Source organism: Macrobrachium nipponense, chromosome 30, assembly GCF_015104395.2.
Source record: "Macrobrachium nipponense isolate FS-2020 chromosome 30, ASM1510439v2, whole genome shotgun sequence".
Classification (NCBI taxonomy): domain Eukaryota; kingdom Metazoa; phylum Arthropoda; class Malacostraca; order Decapoda; family Palaemonidae; genus Macrobrachium; species Macrobrachium nipponense.
The window spans coordinates 66,166,844-66,190,550 of NC_087218.1; the positions used below are offsets into that span (position 1 = coordinate 66,166,844).

The 23,707-nt window shown below is 37.0% G+C and overlaps 2 protein-coding genes across 2 annotated transcripts in view; both read right to left on the bottom strand.

Moving 5' to 3' along the window:
• LOC135202184 (protein FRG1-like) overlaps positions 1–1,959 on the bottom strand; it is a 35,218-nt gene extending 33,259 nt beyond the window's left edge. The window contains exon 1 of the mRNA XM_064231439.1: positions 1,899–1,959. Coding sequence (XP_064087509.1) covers positions 1,899–1,959 — 61 coding nt within the window. The remainder of the gene's footprint in view (positions 1–1,898) is intronic.
• Positions 1,960–7,340: 5,381 nt separating this feature from the next.
• LOC135202185 (protein FRG1-like) overlaps positions 7,341–23,707 on the bottom strand; it is a 41,270-nt gene continuing 24,903 nt past the window's right edge. Inside the window, exons 4-6 of the mRNA XM_064231440.1 lie at positions 16,827–16,993; positions 12,738–12,865; positions 7,341–7,799 (exon numbers count right to left, since the gene is read on the bottom strand). Of these exons, the coding sequence (XP_064087510.1) occupies positions 7,580–7,799; positions 12,738–12,865; positions 16,827–16,993 (515 nt within the window). The 3' untranslated portion in view covers positions 7,341–7,579. The remainder of the gene's footprint in view (positions 7,800–12,737; positions 12,866–16,826; positions 16,994–23,707) is intronic.

Below are 23,707 nucleotides of genomic sequence, written 5' to 3' on the forward strand. Positions count from 1 at the left end.
AAGCAGGTCAGTCAGCAAGCACATACTCCCAAAGATAGTACATTATATGGCTGACTTAATGGGGCCACCTGGTTACGTGAAACCACCCCATGGATAGATTGATGAGTAAATCTCAAGCTGTTGATTACACTAGCTGCTCACAAGTAAAATATTGATAGAGACTGAAAAAAAGATATATTTTTTTTTTTTTATCCTTGTATTTAATTCTTATACTAGTTGCCAAAAGAAACTTCACCTGCTACTACTTTGTAGCTACAGGTGTTGGAAACAAGTAACAATCTTCAAAATTTATACTCTCTCTCCTCTCTCTCTCTCTCTCTCTCTCTCTCTCTCTCTCTCTCTCTCTCTCTCTCTCTCTCTCTCTCTCTGTTTCAGACAAAAAAGATCCGGCCTATCAAACCTCATTGGAGTTTTTCATAAACATGCTTAAGGTATTTTACGACAGTAGTAGAGGAATAGATATACTCTACTTAGATTTCCAAAAGGCCTTTGACAAAGTTTCACACAGGAAACTAATGACAAAAATTAGAGCGTCAGGAATTGTAGGAGAAATAACAGACCGGGTCGAAGACTGGCTAACTAATAGAAAACAGTCGTAATAAATGGTGAAGAATCAGAATGGTCAGATTGTATATAGGCTTCACTAGCAAGATAGCCAAATTTGCATATGACACCAAACTAGGTGTAACGCAGCAGACCCAGATACAGTGGAAAATTTAAGAAATTATCTAAGGAAAATATGAGTGGTCAAAAATATGCCAATTGCCTTTTAACCTGGATAAAATTCCGACCAAAAAAATGCATAAAAGCTGAAAAGAAGGCACAGAACCTTGTGGGATACATAAAGAGGCAGTTCAGATACAGAAATAAGGAAACGTTGCTGCATCTCTACTAAGAAAGGACAAAAATAGACTAGAAGGGGTGCAAGCAAGAGCCACAAAATTATATCCATCCATCAGGCAAATAGGTTACCAAAGACGACTAGAGAGCCTGAACATGTATGACCTAGAAACACGACGATTGCGAGGCCAACTAATAGAGACATTCAAAATACTGAAAGGCATAACAAAAGCAGACAGTAACCTCTTCACATTAAACGAAAACCAGACAAGAAATAATGAATAGAAACTAGAATTGAAGAGATACAACACATTGCATTGTGGGAACTTTTTCACATACCAAGATATGTGACAAATGGAATAAAATGCCATCAGAAGTTGTAGACAGCAGCAGGCGTAGAATAGTTCAAAAGAAAGCTAGATAAAATCATTAGAACACTGAGTGAATTATAAAACCTGTTCCTGAAGAAAAGTGGTTACATGATGTCTCCTCGGATGGAGTAATAAGTCTTTGAGACATCCTAGTCCTTGTAACTCATTGTAATTCAGTACATACAATATATATGTGCATATAATGTAAATAATGTCTATATATATATATATATATATATATATATATATATATATATAATAATATATATATATATATATGTGTGTGTGTGTGTGTGTGTGTGTGTGTGTGGTATAACTACTTGTAATTCAGTACATACACAAAAAATATATATACATATATATGTGACATATGATGTAAGTTATGTCTGTATATATGTGTGTGTTTATACATATATGGGTATTGATTATATATATATATATATATATATATAATATATATATATATATATATATATATATATCATTTATTTTTTTTACTTCCTATTTATTTTCGTTCAAAGAAGACAGGAAAACTCTTTCTGAACCATGTACATTTTTTTCTTTTTGCGTAAAGTGCAATATAGAAACAACAGAAATGTAAAACGTATGATTAATCGTACTGAAACAACCACCAATAACACCTGAATAGAAACGGATACTAAGCTACAAATAAGGGAAACACATTACCTTGCTTCAGGCAAACTCCATACACGACAATTATAAGATTAATAACAGAAGCTGTGTCCATCATAACATTATTATTATTATTTTTTTTTTTTTTCTTTTGTGCTCTATCACAGTCCTCCAATCGACTGGGTGGTATTTGTAGTGTGGGGTTCCAGGTTGCATCCTTCCTCCTTAGGAGTCCATCCCTTTCCTTACTATGTGCGTCGTTTCTAGGATCACACTCTTCTGCATGAGTCCTGGAGCTACTTCAGCCTCTAGTTTTTCTAGATTCCTTTTCAGGGATCTTGGGATCGTGCCTAGTGTTCCTATGATTATGGGTACAATTTCCACTGGCATATCCCATATCCTTCTTATTTCTATTTTCAGATCTTGATACTTATCCATTTTTTCACTCTCTTTCTCTTCAACTCTGGTGTCCCATGGTATTGCGACATCAATGAGTGATACTTTCTTCTTGATTTTGTCCATCTCTGATACCATAGTCCCAGAGGATCTTTGCCTGATCATATTCTATCACTCCTTCAGGTTGGTGCTCGTACCACTTATTACTGCAAGGTAGCTGATGTTTCTTGCACCGGCTCCAGTGGAGGGCTTTTGCCACTGAATCATGCCTCTTTTTGTACTGGTTCTGTGCAAGTGCCAAACATTCGCTTGCTATGTGGGTTATGGTTTCATTTTTCGTATTACACTTCCTACATATGGGAGAGATGTTATTTCCGTCTATCGTTCTTTGAACATATCTGGTTCTTAGGGCCTGATCTTGTGCCGCTGTTATCATTCCTTCAGTTTCCTTCTTTAGCTCTCCCCTCTGTAGCCATTGCCACGTGTCATCGCTGGCTAGTTCTTTAGTCTGTCTCATGTATTGTCCGTGCATTAGTTTGTTGTGCCAGTCCTCATGCTCTGTTTGTCATTCTCCTGTCTCTGTATATTTCTGGGTCTTCGTCTACTTTTATTAGTCCTTCTTCCCATGCACTCTTTAGCCACCCGTCTTCACTGGTTTTCAGATATTGCCCCAGTGCTCTGTTCTCGATGTTGACGCAGTCCTCTATACTTAGTAGTCCTCTCCCTCCTTCCTTTCGTGTTATTTATAGTCTGTCCGTATTTGCTCTTGGGTGTAGTGCTTTGTGTATTGTCATATGTTTCCTGGTTTTCTGATCTATGCTGCGGAGTTTTATTATTATTATTATTATTTATTATTATTATTATTATTATTATTATTATTTTTTTTTTTTTTGCTCTATGACAGTCCTCCAATTCGACTGGGTGGTATTTATAGTGTGGGGTTCCAGGTTGCATCCTGCCTCCTTAGGAGTCCATCACTTTTCTTACTATGTGCGCCGTTTCTAGGATCACACTCTTCTGCATGAGTCCTAGAGCTACTTCAGCTTCTAGTGTTTCTAGATTCCTTTTCAGGGATCTTGGGATCGTGCCTAGTGCTCCTATGATTATGGGTACAATTTCCACTGGCATATCCCAAATCCTTCTTATTTCTATTTTCAGATCTTGATACTTAACCATTTTTTCCCTCTCTTTCTCTTCAACTCTGGTGTCCCATGGTATTGCGACATCAATGAGTGATACTTTCTTCTTGACTTTGTCAATCAACGTCACGTCTGGTCTATTTGCACGTATCACCCTATCTGTTCTGATACCATAGTCCCAGAGGATCTTTGCCTGATCGTTTTCTATCACTCCTTTAGGTTGGTGCTCGTACCACTTATTACTGCAAGGTAGCTGATGTTTCTTGCACAGGCTCCAGTGGAGGGCATTTGTTACTGAATCATGCCTCTTTTTGTACTGATTCTGTGCAAGTGCCGGGCATTCGCTTGCTATGTGGTTTATGGTTATTATTATTATTATTATTAGTATTATTATTATCATTTTGTGCCGTGCATCAAGGCATGAAATAATTAAGTAGTACGGGGTCCAGGTGTTTGGTCGCTACGACGATAAATCACAGGACGCTTAGTCGACTTGCATAAAAACAAAGTTCTCATAATTTATAACTAAGAATATATGCATGCATACATATATGTATGTTGTGTGCCAATAGATAGTTAAAATTAACACTAGGCACTGGCCACTGGAATGTATAGGCCCACTCTGCCGTATTTGATAAAATCTAACACTGCGTGAACAGTGTAGATTCTTATTTTCAGACTAATATTATAGTAATTTTAAGAAAGAGATACGGACTTTCGGAACATTTTTTCCACTGCACTGGGATATTTCAACGTCGTCTGAGGACTGAATTAGATTCCCTTACTTTTTAACTCAATTACTGCGCCGTGTAATAATACGTATTAAGTTCAACTGTGAGGGCATCACTGTATGCTTCATTCACAACACCAAAAATCTAATTACATTGCATTTTTCTTGTGGATTGAACACATTTTGTCTCGAGGACAAAGATTTAGTGAGTTCATATCAAATTATTAAACACCATAAGGAATGTAATAGTTGCTTTGCTTCCTTTGAATTCGCGAATTATATGATCGAGACCAAACAGCAAAGATTTTGCTACTGATTCACCTGAGCTGAGCAACTATAGTTTTACAGTATTTTTTTTCTTGCAACATGCGTAAATATCAATAAGTTACCTAAATGCAAATAATAATTGATTCTCACAACTTTTTTCTTTTTTCTTGTTACCTCCGGATATTTCATTAAAATTCTGTGGGCTACTCTAACAAGAATTACTTCATGAATAAGTGGCTTTGTTAACATCAACAGTCACTGTTCATACATTCTCTCTTATCTCTTCTTGATCTTTGGTAACTTACTATAGAGTTGAGTGCATATGTTCTACTTTGCATTCTTCATCTTCTCCCTGGATGTTGTCTACATGTATGTTTTGTTTCTGTATCTTCTTGAATAATATCCCAGATGTCATCCAGTGTCTAAGGTTTCTGTCTTTTATCTCATATCCAGGATCCAGACTTCTTTCGCAGCAAATTGATTTACATTCTGAATGTCAAACCAGCCTTCATAAATTGTCTGCTCCTCCTCAGACATGGTTTCTAAGATTACAAATCCATTTCAGCATTCAGTGTTAAAAGTATCGTAATGTTCTTCTTCAAGAAGCATTACTGTGCTAAATCTAGATACTAAGTGAACTTTTTTTTTTTATTATAGTATTAATGCCATATGCCCCTCTGTGGCTCTTAACATTCCATAGTTTTCTTTGTCCTTTTGATTAATGGCTATGTGATCTATTTGGTTTCTATGAATGTCAACCAATTTTAAGGAAAGTTTTTTCTTACATAAAACTTTCTTTGATTTGTGTAATATTACCATGAAAGCACTTTGGATTGCTGGTGACTTCACATCTTTCTTGATGGCTGGCAAATTAAATCTAGTATTTCACTTGTGATAGCCTTCCATAGCAATGTTGTTTTAACAGAGTCTGAACTCAACACCATTCATAACAATCCCTTTATGAGCCACATTTGGGTAAAAGTCATATTAACCTAAACCAGCCTACCTAATATGCTAGCATTGGTTTTACAATTGCTCTCTGATGGCATTTCTTCTGCAAGTATTATGATGTTGAGATTTAAATGTCCACTCCCAATTCTGCCACCACTGGAAGATGACAAAATAATTAGTGTCCCAAGTGTAGGTCAGACCCACATGAATTATGTTAACAACTCTATCACATGAGGATGGCAACAAAATGATTATTGCATCCCAAGGTAGGCGGACACACTTGATGGAAATGGTACCATTTCAAACTTATCATTTTCACATTAATTATGTTGACAGCTTTACAGCAAGAGGATGGCAGTAAATTATCAGCATGTCCCAAGTGTAAGCTAGACACGCCTGATGGGAATGTTACCCTTACAGAAATATTATCTTCACATTAATTATGTTGGCTTTATCACAAGACAATAGCAACAAAATAATCAGCATGTCCCAAGTGTAGGCCAGGCCCACTTTATGGGATTGGTACCATTACAAAAACATCCTCATATATGTTGACAGACAAACTGAGGAGAATATAATATGGAATTTTAAAAAAACTGGCCCACCCCATGAAACCACAGGCCAACTCCGAAGTTCTGAAGGCCAGTTCTACCCTTATGGTTAATTTAAATTTCATGCTGAATCTTAAATTTGAACATTTTCAGATGGTTAACAAACCCTCTACACTTCTTATTATTAGTAACAACCTTGAAATATGAGCTCTGAATACTAGCTCAGGTTCCTCTTTCTATTTACTGTCAGAAAATTTGTTGAAGGGGAAAACTTCACATATTTAAACTGCAAAACAATAATGTGAGGGTTCTGTGGACATGAACCCAAAAAGAATTGCAGGCGGTCAAGAATGCCTTGGCCTCAGCAAAGCTGTAAACATTTTTTAAAAGGACCTGGCATTTTGTAGTGGAAATCTAGATCATGTTATCCCCTTATGTAGATATGCAATAGCATTTTCTCTCATACTGCTTTAACTGCCCATACCTTCTGGGCTTGATATAAAGTGTATATGGTTGCCTTCACCAGTTTGTTAATATCTATCAAAAGTTTTGTAACAGGTACAAACTCCCAAATCTTGCAAATCTTTCATCTTGAAATGAGTATTTGATGTTAGAACCTGTGCAAACCACAGATTATTCTTTGACCTGTCACTGGAGTTTTCAAATTTTTTTGTCTATTCTCATTTAGTAATACGAGTACATTCAGTTATGCTAGCTTCCTTTGGTTATCCCTGTGTTTTGTACCAGTATGAGGGAGAGACTTATTTAGAAGAATCTGATCTACCAGGATATTTTAATACCAGCAGATATGCTTGTATACTTCACATCTGATAATCTCATATGAACTGCATTTTATGTTGTCTTTGCTACTGTCAGTTGATCTGAGCCACTGTAGTGTGTAAAAATTAAATTCTAAACTTGTTAGTATGGTAGCTACACTCATTAAATCTCTTTTCAAGGGATATTACACTACCCAAATGCTAGTTTTAACCCTTACTTGGATTTTCATTCTTCACTCTGGTTCTGCCAAGGAAATACAAACTTCTCTTTTAACACTGACACCTGGCAATTACTTTTTTTTTTGCCTTTAGATAAAATACTTCTATAAGAACTCCAGGGTCACATACAGTAATCTAGTACAACTCCGTCCATTAGACATCTGCCAACATTGCTTTAGGCAGAGTAGTTGTTTCCTGCGTAAATTTACTATTTATTCCTCAAATAGATCATGAATTCCAATGCTGTCTTCACTGGCCATACATCAATGTGCCTCCTTATTGTGAGGTACAGCTTACAGTCTGCCTTGCATGCCAAAATGTCATTGTGGTATCCCTTCAGCATTGCTTCTTTCTTTTAGTATTACTAGCAACTTATTTAACTTTACCCAGCTCCCATTTGCATTTGTAATTCAAACAATAAATCCTTCAGGTAAGCCCTACAGGAGTCTAGAAATGTGACTAAGTTTTATTGATTCCTTTATTATAACAACAATATGCACTAATTACAGCCCTATAAAATTGGCTATGTCTAAAATTATGCAAAGCGAAGAACCTAACTGCAATCTGTTTTACTGAAATGAGGGTAGATTGTAACTGGTATGAAGGTATACAAAGATACGTTCTATAAGAACCAGTGTTATTATTATAATAATACTTATAAAAATTACATATAAAAACCTTTTCATAAAAGCTAAAATGAGGTTTATTTACAGTATCTATCAGCTTTCATTTTTGAGCGTCTGTCAAGCAAAGCTTCATGTAAATAACCCTCTGAACGTGCTTCTTTTAACACAGCTACGCCTTCTTCATTAATCCGTAAACGTTTGTCTTGAAATTTCTGGAATTTTTTCACGTAATTCACTTCTACGTCTTTTAATTTCCCTCGTTCTTCCTCAGGTATTTCCTTAGGCTTATCACATTCCCTGTTAAAAACACAAAAGCAAATTAATCTCTGGTTTCACCCTATCCAGAATATGATATATGTAAAATATACATATACAGTTTACAAGGGGACTGGGAAAGGGTTACTGTAGGGATGGTAGACTGAGGAAAGAGTTTGGGAAAGGTTGGGGAGGCCAAACAGAATGGTTGGGAGGGTTAGGCAGGCACGAGAGTTCCTGAGAGCTTTTGCAACTGTTACTGGCTTAAAAGTATCAGTGTCACTTATTTACCACTTTTGAGTGGCTAAGCATTATGGGGGATAGACAAGGGCAAGTGCTTTTGGGGTAGGAGGGCTGAGTGGGGAGAGTTGTGTGGGTATTCATCAGCATGAACTGTTTCATGTTACTTTTTCACTTCATTTATATTTAAATACATACATTACTTTGTTTTATGTTTTTATATTCACTGCTTTTAATATTAAATAAGATTTTCTGAATTTTAAATTCTATCAAACTGGAAAAACTGAATAGTATCAGTAGTATAAACTGCCCAGCCACGTTAAGTCAACTTTACTTCCCTATTAGTGCCTCAGTCTGTGTCCATATGTATGTATACACTAAGTAGGTGTGCATGCATGTATATACATACATGTATGCAGATTACACTTGCTGTTTATTTATAAGGCATGGCATACCTTATAAACACACATGAATACTTAAACAACTTTCATTTGCTTTATCTGTGACTACTTAGCACAATTTGACAAGTGTTAAAATTGAAACAATCATTAACTAACACATTCCCACTCCTTGGAGAGTGTGGGTAAGATAGCAGCTGCTTTATTTGCCATTTTTCTCTTCTTAAGAGGGGAGAGGGATCTCAATGATTGAGAGTAAGTCCCCAAAAACTTTGTTTTATCAAATAAATCATTATTTTTTAGGTGAAACTTACCCCTATTATTTGCTGACTCTAACACTGAAAGATGGACGAGGGTAAGAAGTCTCCCTATAACCAAATTATCAGATATTAGAAATATCCTTATTGCTGATTACTTGATGAATACGATCCCATGGTAAGTACTTGTCAGATGAGGCACTTCATCAGGTAAGGTCCACTACTGTAAGAGGTGGAATGTGGACCCTGAATATAGCCATTGGTTGAGATTGTGCAACACAGAATGGTAAGTTAGGTCTCTGTGCTAGCCCTCTGTGCCTCAGGCCATCAGAGCTGATGGGAGCTAGAACCACAACTAAACATGATCCCTAAATGGTTGCCACCTACCTAACTGAGTTGCTGTGGCACCTCACACCCAAAACACCAATTTGCATGAATCGGCTTAGGTTAGCAATCTCCAAAAGGAGCAATGGCTCTGCAACATGAGTCCAACATTATGTAATTACTTTAATGAACTTTGTTTCCCCTTACCCATGAAAAACAAAGCAAATACAATTAAGCATAATACTATAATCAAAACAAAAGTAGAGTGTGATATTACCATGTACAAACTCCAATAAATATGGTTCCTTACTTACCCAGGATGGGGGTCAATAGCAAGAACTTATACCTGTTCATATCGCACAAGGGAAGACTAAGAGAAATTTCCCCCACCAAAACTATTGGTACTAGTGTGTGTGACAGTCTTTCCAACTGGATCTATATGACCCTCAAGTAGTTGGAAGTAAACACAGAGCTACTAGTGTAGAGGGTGGCAGTCTTCCCACTGGATCTAGACGGCCCTCAAGAGTCAAGAGAGGTGCTGATGAAAACTAAAAGGTGTAGCTGCTGCTCTGACACAGTTTTCATCTTTAAAAAAAAGTCAATCCTCTGAAGACAACACATGGTGCGCTTCCAGGATTAAGGATTTAACAAAGAAAGCCATGGCATAGGAATCTCAGGATTCTTGACAGTGCAAAATAGATTCCTGCTCTGCTTCCTTAATGATTAGGATGCTAAGTATAAATCCTTAAAGCCCTAACAGGGCATAAAAGTAGCTTTTCTTCCTCAGGAATTAGAGTTCTAAAGAGGGGATAGAGAAAACTTTCGGAAGACCTGTGGCCTTGACATCATTCTTAGCACGAAAGGATGCCAAAAAGAGTTCTACTCCAGTACATGAACACCCTACTAATGATATCGCTTTTAGTCCACTTACTCTTTTGGCCAAAGCCACAGCCACCAGAAAGAGTTTCTAAGAAAGAGACTGAGAAAAGCCTCCCTCAGCAATTCAAAAAGAGGGCCTTTAGGGCATCTTAAGCTAATGACTAGGTTCCATAAAAGCAGCTTTAGCAGAACCTCCAGCATTCCAGCTAAAATAAGCAAATAGCTTTGCCGAAGTCAACCTCTTTGAAGTCCCAATCCAGAGTGCCTCAATATGTAAGCCAGCATGGATCGCTATGATCTACGGCTCCCACTGTACTGAACAAGAAATTAGTCAACTTTCCCTTTACCATTAGGAAAGAATCCCAAGTGATTTAGAAAAGTCTAGAGCTGAGAAGCTAGTAGACAGTTTCCATGCAGTAAGATGAATATGTCCATGAAGTTTTCCTGTCCCCGTCTGATGAAGCAAATTTGTCTATGGAGGTAATTGTCTGGGAACTTCTACTGGTATCCAGTAGGACTCGGAACCAATACCTCGTCGCCCACAATATTCCTCTCCATTGTCCATAGGCTAAATTGCTAATGGTGGCTAACCAAGGTTTCAGACTTCATACCCCCTACTATCTTAGATAACCCAGAGAACACATGTCCAAGAGGACAGAAATTACTTTATTGGACACCACTCATCCATGTCTTAAATCCCTTCTGGATTGCCAACAACTCCTTGCAATTATAATGTGAAGACTCGCTTTTACTGGTGACCACACCCCTGAAGCAACTTGGTTCCCAATAAGCACACCCCATCCTCGTCCAAGACAACTGATTACAGTGAGAGGTCTGGGCTCAAGAACTCTAGGGGCTTCCCTGAAAGAGGCAATGCTATGGATGGATGGATTATGAAATTTAGGGACAAGCCCAAGCACTGGGACCTATAATGGTCATTCAGCAGGAAGGGATCAGTTCTTGGCTCCACGGCTCCAACTCATGGTCTGTCTGGCAATCTCTCTCTGTGCCAGTGCCCCTCAAGTCCATCTGACAGAAACATGAAAGTCAAAGGCTCCCTCACTGTGCAGGTTCATTGATGCCTCATGAGGACTCGCTGACACCCCTGCTGACTTGTTGCCAGCCAAGCAGACTCACTGATGCTCATGCGGACTCGCTGACATGTAGCACAGACGTCTCTTGCGAACTTGGTGAAGCCTTGTGAGGATTCAACAACATATGCAGACTCAATGGCTCCCATGGCCCTGATTGCCTAGCGGAAACCAATGGACTAACGGGCGAATGCAAATATCTGGCATGCTTAGTATAAGCTTCAAAGGCAGTCCATAAAAGCTACAAAAGTCCAGGCATGGACATAACAAAGGCCTTGTCAAGACATAACTTGGACCATCGGTGAATGAAGGGGAGAACACTCGAATGCTTACCACCTGATTGGCTGTTCTACAGACTCAGGGCTCCTTGCAACTGCTGCAAGTGCAACAGCAGCACTTACTATGGATCATGATTGGTTACCTGGCTCGCATGAATCACTAGAATAACTGTGGGACAAAGAGGTCAAACACAAGATCTAGACTTACAATACCTGTCTTTCTGTGACTGTGATCTAACTCTGTCATGGAAGACCAAGAAGCAAAGGCAGGAGACAAAGAGCATAGTCCTTGAACATTCTGGGATGTTAGTCCTCGTCTAGAAACCACCCTGGGACTACCAGGCTCGTCAGCAGGGGGTGCTGAGGTGACAGGCAAGGCTGTGTCCATGGAGTGGCCAAAATAATGAGGAGACACTGTTCCTGCCAATGCACTAAACACATTCGATGCTAAAGAGACAAACTGTTACACAAAAACTCAATCTAGATTTAACCAAGTCAATATGTGGCTGCAATGAATCTAATCTACTACCCTGAGTTGACAATTTGTATATAGAAGATCTATATCCACTAAAGAAGAATCTATAAACTTACCTTCTATCTTCTTGATCAGGTATTAATTCTAAAGACCTAGATTCAAGACTAGCTGTTGTCTTTACTCTCTTTCTAAGTATTTTTTTTCTAATAATGTGGCAATTCATCACCTTATCTACCTCTTCCAAAGACCATCTTTGCAATGATCATGACAGCTGTCTGAATCACAATTCAACCCTTGATGATCAACACATATTTCACAAATACCGTACTTCAATTAACCCAATCTGGGGTCTTACAACCACTTACCTTACAATCTAACAGATTTCAATAGAGAAGATTGAAAAGAAGAATCCATGTTGCCAAATACTAACTAAAATCCAAACAATCTAATTTGTTAACCAAGAAAAACAAACCCAAACGGCCAGTTGTGAAACTAGCCGTTTCATCAATATGAGTAGAATGACAACCAATGCAGAAGCTGTCTTATCCCACCCTCCAAAGAGTGGGGGTAATTATTGGGAGCATTCGGTAATGATTGTTTCAATTTTAACATTTGTCAGACCCGTGTCAAGTAGTTGCAGATAAAGCAAGTGACAGAGAGTAAGTTTCAGTTCAAAAATTACAACTTAGTTATCATGCAAGTGAATTATTAAAATCATATTATAATAATATTATACAGTAATCACTCAACTTATCAAATGCTTTTTCTGTCTGGGCTTCTGATATAACAAGGTATGATGAGAAAAGAAAGACCTACAATATAGCCAACAACTGATAATTTTCAAGTTATCCCACAGTTAGCATTAATTCTTAATAGTTTTTAGCCTAAACTATCTTCTAACACATATTCAGTTTCAGGAGACTATCCAAAAATCCATCAGATATACAAAGGTAACCAAGATAATAATTCTGACTATAATTTCAAAAGCACAGAAGTCTGATAAACTGAGATGTAACTGTAGAGGAATGAAATTCTCACCTAACAGTATTTGAGCGAATAGTAACCATCTCATAATTTCCTGCAGTGGGACTCTTGGCAATGACATTGTCATCCTCATCAATGCCAAGAAAACAGTCATTTACTGCTAACAGCCCTGTCTTGCCATCCTGGAAAAATTAAATAATATTAAGAATAAAACGTTTTACATTAACTTAAATATATACTGTATTTCTCTTAATGTTAGCCATTATTGATCACTGTGAGGGAATGTGAAATTAGTATTCCATGTAAAACAAGTCTTTTTATCAAGAGGTGTTTTGATAGGAAAATATGAGTTAAAAAAAGAAAAAGAACAACAATTGTGAGAATTGATAAAAAAAACATTTTAAGATATTTTTCCTAATCACAGACATAAATTGCAAGTGTATTGACCTTGTACCTATTACCTTATTTTGTTATTTCTGGACTAACACAAAATGAATATGCATATTCCAGCAAGCAAGCTACTTAAAACAATCATTAAAAATAGAAAACAATAACAAATGTTTTGTATGAACTCTAGATCTAAGAAAAACTGTTGGATTTTGTTTCATATACCAATAAACTTTCCTTGGGAATGAAAGAAGGATGAATATAACATTTTTCGTCTATATATATATATGACAGCACCAGCATAAGTTTTAAAAACTACAGGAAAATAATGTCACCAACCCCAAAGGCCTTATATGATTTTCAGAATTTTAGTTGTATATTCATAATTTTTCAGTAATGAAAAAAAAAAATCAAAGCCTGGCCTACACTCAGACAACCACTGCCCAGGTAAGACAAATCTTAGAGAAGACATACATTAGCTTGGTCCTTGTCCTTTCAAGAATCTCTAATAGGGTACTATACTTAACTATACTTAAGATAGATAATTGTCTACACTTTCCATCAGTTGGAATAGCATCCATGCCATCTTTACAATAATCATCATTATTATTATTATTTAGAAGATGAACCCTTATTCATAAGGAACAAGCACACAGGGGGCCACTGATTTGAAATTCAAGTTTCCAAAGAATATGGTGTTCATTACATAGAAGTAAGAGAAGATAAAGGGAAATATAGAAAGAAAGGTCTCACTTATAAAATAAATCACTAAACTGAGAGATAAAACTGTCAGTAAATTATGGAAATACAAGGAGAATTCTTTTTGGGTAGTTATGCATTACATCTTTGCTTGAACTTTTGAAGTTCCATGTTTGACATCCCCTCAGAAACTGGTCTACAGTCCAACGATGTGAGGAATAAAGGAACTCTGGAAATGACAAGTTCATCAAAGGCATATTTGCTGCATACTAATGCCACTGTTTGGCAAATCTGGTTGCTCTCAACAGGAAAGGGGATTAGGGATCAATTGTCAATGTGAAAGATCTCTGTTAAAACACAATTTACGAGAAATTGATAAACGAGACCATCCGTCGATGGTCCTCGTTCTTACTGCTAATATTAGAAAACAGAAACCTACCACAATGAACCACTGGCAGAAGCAGACATCCATACCATTAAACAGTATTCTAGTAAAGGAAGGACAAATGACCTAAAAAAGGCTGCACTGATTTTATTAGTTATTAAAACATATATGAGGCCTTAAGTAGATTACACAACTTTCTTGCAGCATTTGATGACACTTTCATTAGATGTTTCTCAAAAGTAAGATGAGAGTCAAAAGTTACGCCTAGAATAGTTAATTAAAGCTTCAGACTCATTCAGCAGTCCTATCCACCAGAGGGGAGAATGGGATGGAAAATCTGTACAGTGTAAGATCTGCTAATCAAGTGTTTTTGTTTTACTGGAATTCAGCCTAATACCCACAGTCTACACCATTCACTAATCCATTCCATGTTATGACTGAGACTAAGGAAAGCTTCATATCTCATAAGTGGAGACTTTGCTACACCCACAAGTGTTGCATCATCAGCATACTGAACAATTTTGTTTTCCAGGCTAACAACCATATCTCCTGTGGTAACTCTCTCCCTCTGTTTTCACTGGAAGTGTATGTGTGTATATATCTTCAAGTGTACTACTACATTTTATGATAAAATAATCATTACAGCAATTAATTTCAAAATACTTTTAAGTTTAATGAGATTAAAGAATAACAATAAAATTTCTCTCTGTCTCTGTCACTTACTTACGTATGTTTATTTGTTTTGTAGTATGATAGATAAATTATTTACCTAATAACTAATTATCAAATATTAATAAGATTAATAAAAGAAATAGCAATTCCCAGTCTTTTTATCCACTTTGAGAAAGGAGGGCAGGGGAGTAAATGACAGTTTGATAATCGTACTATTAGCAGAGGGGAAGGAGCTAAATCGTAAGGAGTTATTTCTCTCTCTCTCTCTCTCTCTCTCTCTCTCTCTCTCTCTCTCTCTCTCTCTCTCTCTCTCTCTCTCTCTCTCTCTCTCTGACTTCATTATTATTCTCTATGTCTCAGAAATAATTCACAGTTTCACTCTTGATGGTCAGATATATGATGTTGCCGATTCAATAATTACAGCACTAATTTTTCAATAATTACATCATTAATTTTCAAATAATATTACATTTAATGAGATTAAACAATAATAATAAAATTCTCTCTCTCTCTCTCTCTCTCTCTCTCTCTCTCTCTCTCTCTCTCTCTCTCTCTCTCTCTCTCTCTCTCTCTCTGATATTGGCTGTACTTCTATATTTTTAATTGAAAATGTTTAGGATGACTTTGAAATTATATTAATCATTTAATCTCAAAGATAAATATACAGTAATAGGATAGTAATTTAAGATATATTTGAAGTAGGTGTTATTTAAGGTATACATTTGGTATTTGAACTTTCAAGATAGGCAGTTATAAGCATTTTTAGACCCCGGGGGTTCTAAGTATTCACAGGTTTTAACTATTCGCGGGGGGGTCTGATAAGCATCCACGGCAAATACGGGGGTCCAATGTAAAGTTATTTAATTAAACAACTCGAGTCATATTTCTAAGTCAAGGCTTACACTAAGGATTTCTTTTCAAATGATAGATGAAGATTAGAAAAAAAGGTGGGGTGAACAGTTAGGTGAGAGGAGACTAAACTGAACAAACATAATGAATATGCATAAAAAAAGATGCAGCTGTGGACTGAAGGGAATACCATTCCAACTGTACACAGCACCTTTTAAAGGGAGGGACAAACAAACATAAGCCCCACAAAAGTAGTTGCAACAAGCAGAAGACTATATCACAACAAAACATTTACCTCCTAGAAGGATCTGAAGTCCCTCCAATGAACGAACTGCCGGAATACATTAGAAACTTGACAAAGAAAGAAATAGGACCAGAAGAGTGGGAAAAGCATGAAAATACACAAAAATTGGAAATTATAGATGAATAAGCTTGGTCATGCCATGAAAATACTGGAGAAGGTGCTCAAAGTAAGGCTAAGAAAATCTGTTAAAAGCTGATGATTGTCAGTATGGCATCATGCTTGAGAAAAACAGAGGCAGTCTTTGCAATAGGGAGGTTAAAACAGAAAAAGCTAATGATATGAAAAAACCATGACACGAAATACCTTGAAGACAAAGACAGCTACCCCAGAAAAAAAACTTGGACAAATGTACCTGTCCATAAAAGATCAGCCAATGGTCTTTGCTGTTTATCATACTAATGGCAGAAGCTATAAAGGAGTACAGAAAGGGAGGTTGAACACTCCTGTGTACAGATGACTGTGTTAACAGCAGAATCTGAGGAAGCGGTTGAAGAAATACATGAAAGATGGAAGAGTGGAGTCAAGAGAAGAGGACTGAAAATAAACAAAAGCATAACAAAACTTGTGGTTACTGAAAAGGTAACAAAAGAAATCATTTTAGGGATGTGGCCCTGTGGATGCTATGGGACGAGTTCAATAAAATAGATTTCTGACACTTTTATAAAATCTAACATAAACATAATATGTATCAACACTTACTTCCACTGGCCAAATACACAGTCAGGTAACAACAACAATCTAGATACTGTTTGGTATACTAGCAAAAATCATGCCCACCAACTCTTGTCAGATAACTCAAAAATAAAATATTTCACTTATTTTCACTTATGTGAAAACAGATTTATACCTGGAAAATTGGTTGCCACATTTCTCTTGGTCCAATCGCATCAGCTCGTCCAACAACACGACCTGACCCATCAACTCCAATGTACTTGTTATATCCAGATTTGAATGCAATGCGGTCATCTCCAGCTGGTACTGCTGTTAGAACTTCTTCTGGTGCTGGTCCATCGCCTACATGCAAAAAATATGCATGAAAATAAATTTATATGAACAAATGAAAATAAACAGTGCTTGACTTGCATAAAATGTGAGTTTTAACCAGACCCAAATTAGTCTTTTTATGTAGAGTGCATTTCTTTAGAATAGCATTTAAAATAATTTAACACTATTCAGATGACTATAGATGCAATTCACAAAATAAATTTATAACAGAAAGCAGGACACTGAATATTTCTTTGGGCAACGACTTTAAAAATTTCCTGAGACAATTTTATGCCAATAGAGTGAAAGGGAAAGTTAAAAGGTCAGCAATCAGCTGATGGATGGAAACAAACATTTGCTTTGTAATTAATACTCCCTTGCCAAAATAATGTTAAATTGGAAGTGATTGTTCTTTTGTTTATCCAATTTGTAAAAAAGTATATTGTGATAATTAAATCTTGATTACATATAAAAATATTTTATTTTACATTTCATTGAAAAACTACAAAAGCCCTTAGTTAGACAGGGTAAACAACCTTCACCTTGGCAACAAAACTACAAAAGCCCTTAGTTAGACAGGGTAAACAACCTTCACCTTGGCAACAAAACTACAGTCAATTATTACGTTAAACCTACAAAAATATTTAATTTGATATGGCAAAGAAACCATCTTGCTACTATAAAACATTACGTAACGTGAATTCTTTGGAGGAAGCAGGTTAGTTTTCAGTCACTCATTTTGAGCACATAGTTCATAAAATTGTCAGCAACAGATGGCAGCAATAGAAGCGTGAATATGTCAGCCGCATAGGGGAGAATAGGAAGTTATTAATGTGAAATGGAGAAAATTTGTCTTTTGCAGCGAGATAGTATGTACATACTTTCGAACGACTATAGTCATCCACAGTGAAAGGGTTAAGTTACATCATTTCATACTCCTTACAATAATACATATCAGGTGCCTTAATAATACAGTGGTCCCCTCATATTCGTGGGGGATGCATACCAGACCCCCCCGTGAATAGTTGGAACCCTTATAAAAAAGCTTAAAACCTTATTTTGTTAGTTAAAACTAAAGGAAAACCCACTAAAAATTTCTATAGTACCTAGTTTTTTTTTTTAAGAGTTTTATCACAAAAAGTGCATTTTATGATGAAAATGATAAAAAAAACCCAGGAATTTGTGGATATTTTCCCATAGAAAAATACCGCGAACAGGCGAATTTTCCACAAATAATGCGGGGAAATGTTCCCAAGAGAAATCTGTGAATGTGTGAGTCCGCAAATCCAGAGATCGCGAATATGGGGGTCCACTGTACATGCTTATTTAGGGGTCCCTTCCATTGCATTTCAACAGTGATTTCACAGCTCTGATCTTAGAAAAGTTAAGCATATATTACTGTACTTTAGTTAAAGTATACAGTAGACCTTGATCTTATGTGCTTCGAGTTGAGCGAATTCACAGACAAGTGAACTTTTGATTGAAACCTAACTAATTGGCATATGCGATTTTTTCTCAGACACAACATTTGCAAAATCCTCAAGAAATCCTGCAGAGGTGGTTATGTCTAATTTTTTAAGTAATTTGTAAGTTTACATGCTTTTATATGTAAATTAGTATGACAAATTTGTATATTTAGTTTTTTACACAAATACTGTAGGATACTAGCATACTTTACTTAAAATGCAGTAAAATCAGTCTAAATCACAGAACAGCTGTCAATGTAAATCTCTCTCTCTCTCCTCTCTCTCTCTCCTCTCTCTCTCTCTCTCTCTCCTCTCTCTCTCTCTCTCTCTCTCTCTCTCTCTCTCTCTGATATAATAGAGATTTTTATGCATATGTAACATGCATGTTTATTTGCTTTGTATACTGTAGTTTTACAGATAAATGTGACATTATACTTTATAATTTTTTCACATTTTCCATGCTATAATTAAAACTTTTTGCGTTTCTACAGTAAATTGTTAAATTTTTTAGAGGGAATACATGTTGATTCTCAGTCTTTTATCCATCCTTCAGAGCAAGGGGGGTGTGGTCTAACTGTCAATTATTGTGACATATTGACCACGAAGGGGACAAAAGTGGCCCACTCATGATCAAATATAATACTGCTACAGATGGATACTCAAAAATCACTCTCTCTTTTTTCTTCATAAATCATGAATTTCCTTCTTTTGATACCTAAATGTAAGAATAACTGCTCTCTCTTTCCAAAGTTATTCTCTCTTTCTTTTCATAAATCATGAATAATTTCACTTGATGTTTAATATAAGAAACCCCCCGTTCTCTCCCCCTCTCATGTTATTCTCCCTGTCTCCATAATAATTCATGAATACGTAGTTACACTCTTGATATTTAATGTGAGGACAACCTCTCTCTCTCTCTCTCTCTCTCTCTCTCTCTCTCTCTCTCTCTCTCTCTCTCTCTCTCTCTCTCTCTCTCTCTCAGTAATGTAATGAAAAAATACAGTTTGGTATTGAGCTAACTTTTAAATGAAAGTAAAGTCCTTTGGGAGCATAATTTTGTCATATTTAGGGTTTAAACTCTAGAAATAAGCATTTACTGTATGTACACATTAGCATTTTTAGTGACCGTACCAAACTTAGTCATGTACGTTCGAGGTATTGCTGTAGCAGCAAATGCTCTGCAATGTTAAGAGGCCAATAGCTTACACTAGCTTTTGTAATTCTGACCACTGGCATGGTCATTCTATCTGATGTGCCCTCATCTTGTTATCCATTTCCTGTTATTATCTCTATAACGTAATATTATCTCACCTTTGAGTTGGTCATGCTTATTTGACACGTTAATCTAATCCCTGACTGCGGAGAATGCAGAACAACATCTATCATCAAACATACTTTTCAAGATTGTCCAACTTTCAACCAACAATGTAGACCAAGCATGGAAACCAGTTTTTGAAAGAATTTTATCAGAATCTTCTTTTTCAGTAGTGCATTATATCCATTTTTTCGACATTGCAATATGAAAATTTCATAAAATTAATTACTTGGATACTTATCTACTGTTAAAGGTAGCTTTCATCTTTGCACCATTAGATGTGATTAGCATTTAAAAAAATAAATATGATTGGCTAACCTGCTAGGACTCAGAATGCTTCATGACCACCCACTAAGGTGTGGAGAAGCTGGGTGGGTTTCCATTTTAACAGTAGGTAAGTATTCAAATAATTAACAATTTCATCATGAAAATTTTCATTATTTGGAATGACTCTTACGTACCATTAAAGTTGGCTGACTACCACACTGAATGAGGATGGTGGGTTGGTCCAACCAGACAAACAGTGTTCAGCCAAGTGACCCAAAATCTTTTAAATGGGGAGAAATAAGCTTAACATTCCTGCCAGTTGTGTGATGCTTACTGGCAAGTACTGTACCAGACATTGGAACCACAACAAGGTGTAAGGCCCTTGTAGTGATACTTGTCAGAGTATCCTTACAGGGATAAAAAGGACTATCTCGTAGAGTACTAGTGACTCCTGTGCTCAGTCGAAAGCCCATAACCGTTAACAGTCCAAAACTAAAGACAACTACCACTTTCATATATGAAGGTGCACTCCTATACACCAACATGTACCTTAATGCTCCCAAAATTCAATAGCAGGACTTCCTAACAACTAATGATAAGATAGAAAGCAAGGTTGCTATCATATATTTGGTTCAGGGAAAAAAAAAAAGAGAGAGAGTCCCTGCCGTAACAATGGGACTAAGGGCTTTGCACTGCGTGTTAAATTTAAACATTTTGCAAATAATAGGAGTCGACAACAGTTAAATCTCTCCTGAGCTGCATAACAACCTTCTCTAGCAAAAGGTTTTAGATTAAGTAAAACCGTGCTTATGGTACGGAAGCCATGAGGAGGATAAATACTTAACTCCTCCTCTTGAAGGTTTATGTCTGTCTAGGTAAACCTTTAAGAGCTCTAACTGGACATAAGACAGCTACTTCATTGCTTCCCAAAGCAGTTACATTAAGCACTCACAAATCTGGGAAGGGTTTTCACTTCTATAATTTTTCTCTTAGCAATAAAAGAAATAAGAGGTTGCCACTAGAACAAAGTCCACGTACAAGAAAGGGCTTGAAGCTCACTAATATAAACTCTTAAGAGTTCTAACTGGACATGAAACAGTCATTTATTCATTGCTTACCAATTAGGAACTGTCACAAATCTGAGAAGGGCTTTCACTTTTATATCTTTTCTCTAAGCAATGAAAAAAAAGAGAGAGGTTGCCACTAGAACAAAGCCCACATACAAGAAAGGGCTTGAACTTCATTAATACACTTTGCTGCAGCAAGAGCTAAAAGAATAGTATCTTCAAAGTTCTTAAGTGATGCCATTATCAAAAGGCTCAACTGCAGTTAAGTTAAAATCTGATGGACTACATCTAAATGTCATAAATCATGATAAGAAGATGAAATTTCCACCACAAACGACTGAAAACCTCTTCGAACTTTAAATCATGACCGATATTCCAGTCAGCATGATGCAGAATTGAATGCAATGTAAAGTGGTATTCTTTGATCGTTGTGACAGAAAATTGCTTCAAGTACCTGAGATACTGGTACAACTTAAGTCAGGATATCTAGTGGAGCAGGTGATGAATATCACTGTGGACAAGCGCTAAGATCAATAAAGTGACCACTGTTATTGATACACAAGTCTAACAGACTTGAGGGTTGCTTCTTTGCCATTCTAGAAATGCCCTAAGCTCGTAACAGACAACTGACAATCTCCACACAGTCAGATGAAGCATGTGGAGGTTTGATGGAATCTTCTCAAATAAGACTGTCTGAAAAGATCTTCTCTGAATGGAAGAAAACAAGGAACATCTACTTCCAGGAAAGGAAGTTAGGGGAACCATTCCCTTTCGGGTTATGATTGAGTAATTAAATTCATCCTTGTGTTTTGCAAAACTCACAACTTGTTGAATATTTCCTCAAAACAGCAAACAGCATAAAGGTCTAGATTCAACCATTCTTGTAGAAAGGCATCTACTGCCCATGCCTGAGGATCCTGGCATGTAGGTAGTAAACTGGATAGTGTGGTGTTTTGGGCCGCCGTGAACAGACTGGTGTTTGGGTTTTCCAAAGGTTCCACAACTTCTGGCAAACCTGAGGAAGGTGTTGACCTCCAATTGAACAGCCTACCTAGTGGCTCCAAAAGTGGTCCAACAGTTATTCATTCATACTGCTAAAACAATGGATAAGGAAATTAATCTCTTTGTTATTCGTCATTTTACTCCAAACAGTAGGGGGGAAAGTTGTTTATATATAGTACATCCTTCTGTGAAAAATGACATTTTTATAATAAAACTAAGTTATTTTGTACCCACCAAGCAATTATATAACTGTAGGTTCCCTACCATGGCAGACCAAAATTCAAATTTCACGGTGGCACTGCCATTGCTAGTGCAGGTGACAGGTATCTGCCCACTTCCTGGACCACCAGGTATGACATTACAGCATCCTCCAATTCAGTTTTGGCCACAATAAATCTTAATTATATTATAAAAATACATAGTTTTCATTTCAGTATCTTACCAAGCAATTACATACACTGATAGGTGGAAGAAAGTGGAGCAAGTCTCCTTTGGTAATAAAAAGAATTTCTCAAAAAAGACAATAAGTAATAGCATTAACATAATGCTTGTCATACCTTACCATAAGTGAGCTGCTGCAGGTGACTAATGCCTCTGGTTGCCACTCATCTTACTTAGTAGAGAGAGTGGTTGCAAGACCAGGAGTCGCCTATGCATCAGTGGGATATTCTTTGAGGCCATGGGGGCATACCGCTGGCTTACCAAAGAACAACAAAAAAATAATGCCCCTGCCCTGGGCAAAAACCAGATTTAAAAACAAACTAACCAAACTCACCTACACAACTGGAGGTACTCCCAGTACAGTGTACCCCCAGACTTCCCATGGACTCGGTTAACCTGGATTACAAGGCAAAATTTATATGGGGACAGACAATCTCCTATGCTACTGCTCCTATCACCATGCCAGCAATAGATAAAGAACCGTGAGTGCTACAACTCTTGAAGACCTTCTCTACTTCCTTCAAATGAGTCACAAGCACTGATTTTGATCTCCAAGATCTCGACTGAAGAATAGCAGCCAAAGGCAAACTATGCCGAAAAGCAAGGAGGTGGCAACACATCTCACATGTGCTTTCACCTTCAGAAACTGAAACTCTTCTTCTTTAACTTGAGAGTGGGCTTCAATGATCAGTTCTCAGAAAATACGATAGTGTTCTTAGATGGTGGACACGATGGATCTTTGACTGAACACCAGAGGCGAGAAGATGACCCTCTGATCTTCTCTGTCCTATGCAGGTAATACTACCTCAATGCTTTTAAAGGGCAGAGAAATCTTTCTTCCTCTTCTGGCCCAAGAATGTCCTTTAAATTCTTGAGGATGAAGAAATGTAGCCAAGGATCAGAAGAATTCTCATACTTGGCGAGAAAACCAAGTGAAGGAGAACAGAACACATCTCCCTGAGTGAAACCCACTCTTTTGTAGCTCACTAACACGCTTGGCTGACACCAAGGCTACCAAAAACAGTGTCTTCTTCATCAAATTCTTCACTGAAGCCAAGCAAAGTTTGAAAGGCACTTTAAAACGACGTCTAAATTCCATGCCACAGAGTCTTTTGTAACCTTAGAAGTTTCAAAGGATTGAATGATATCTGAAAGACCAATGTTTGTCAACAAGTCTAGACCTCTG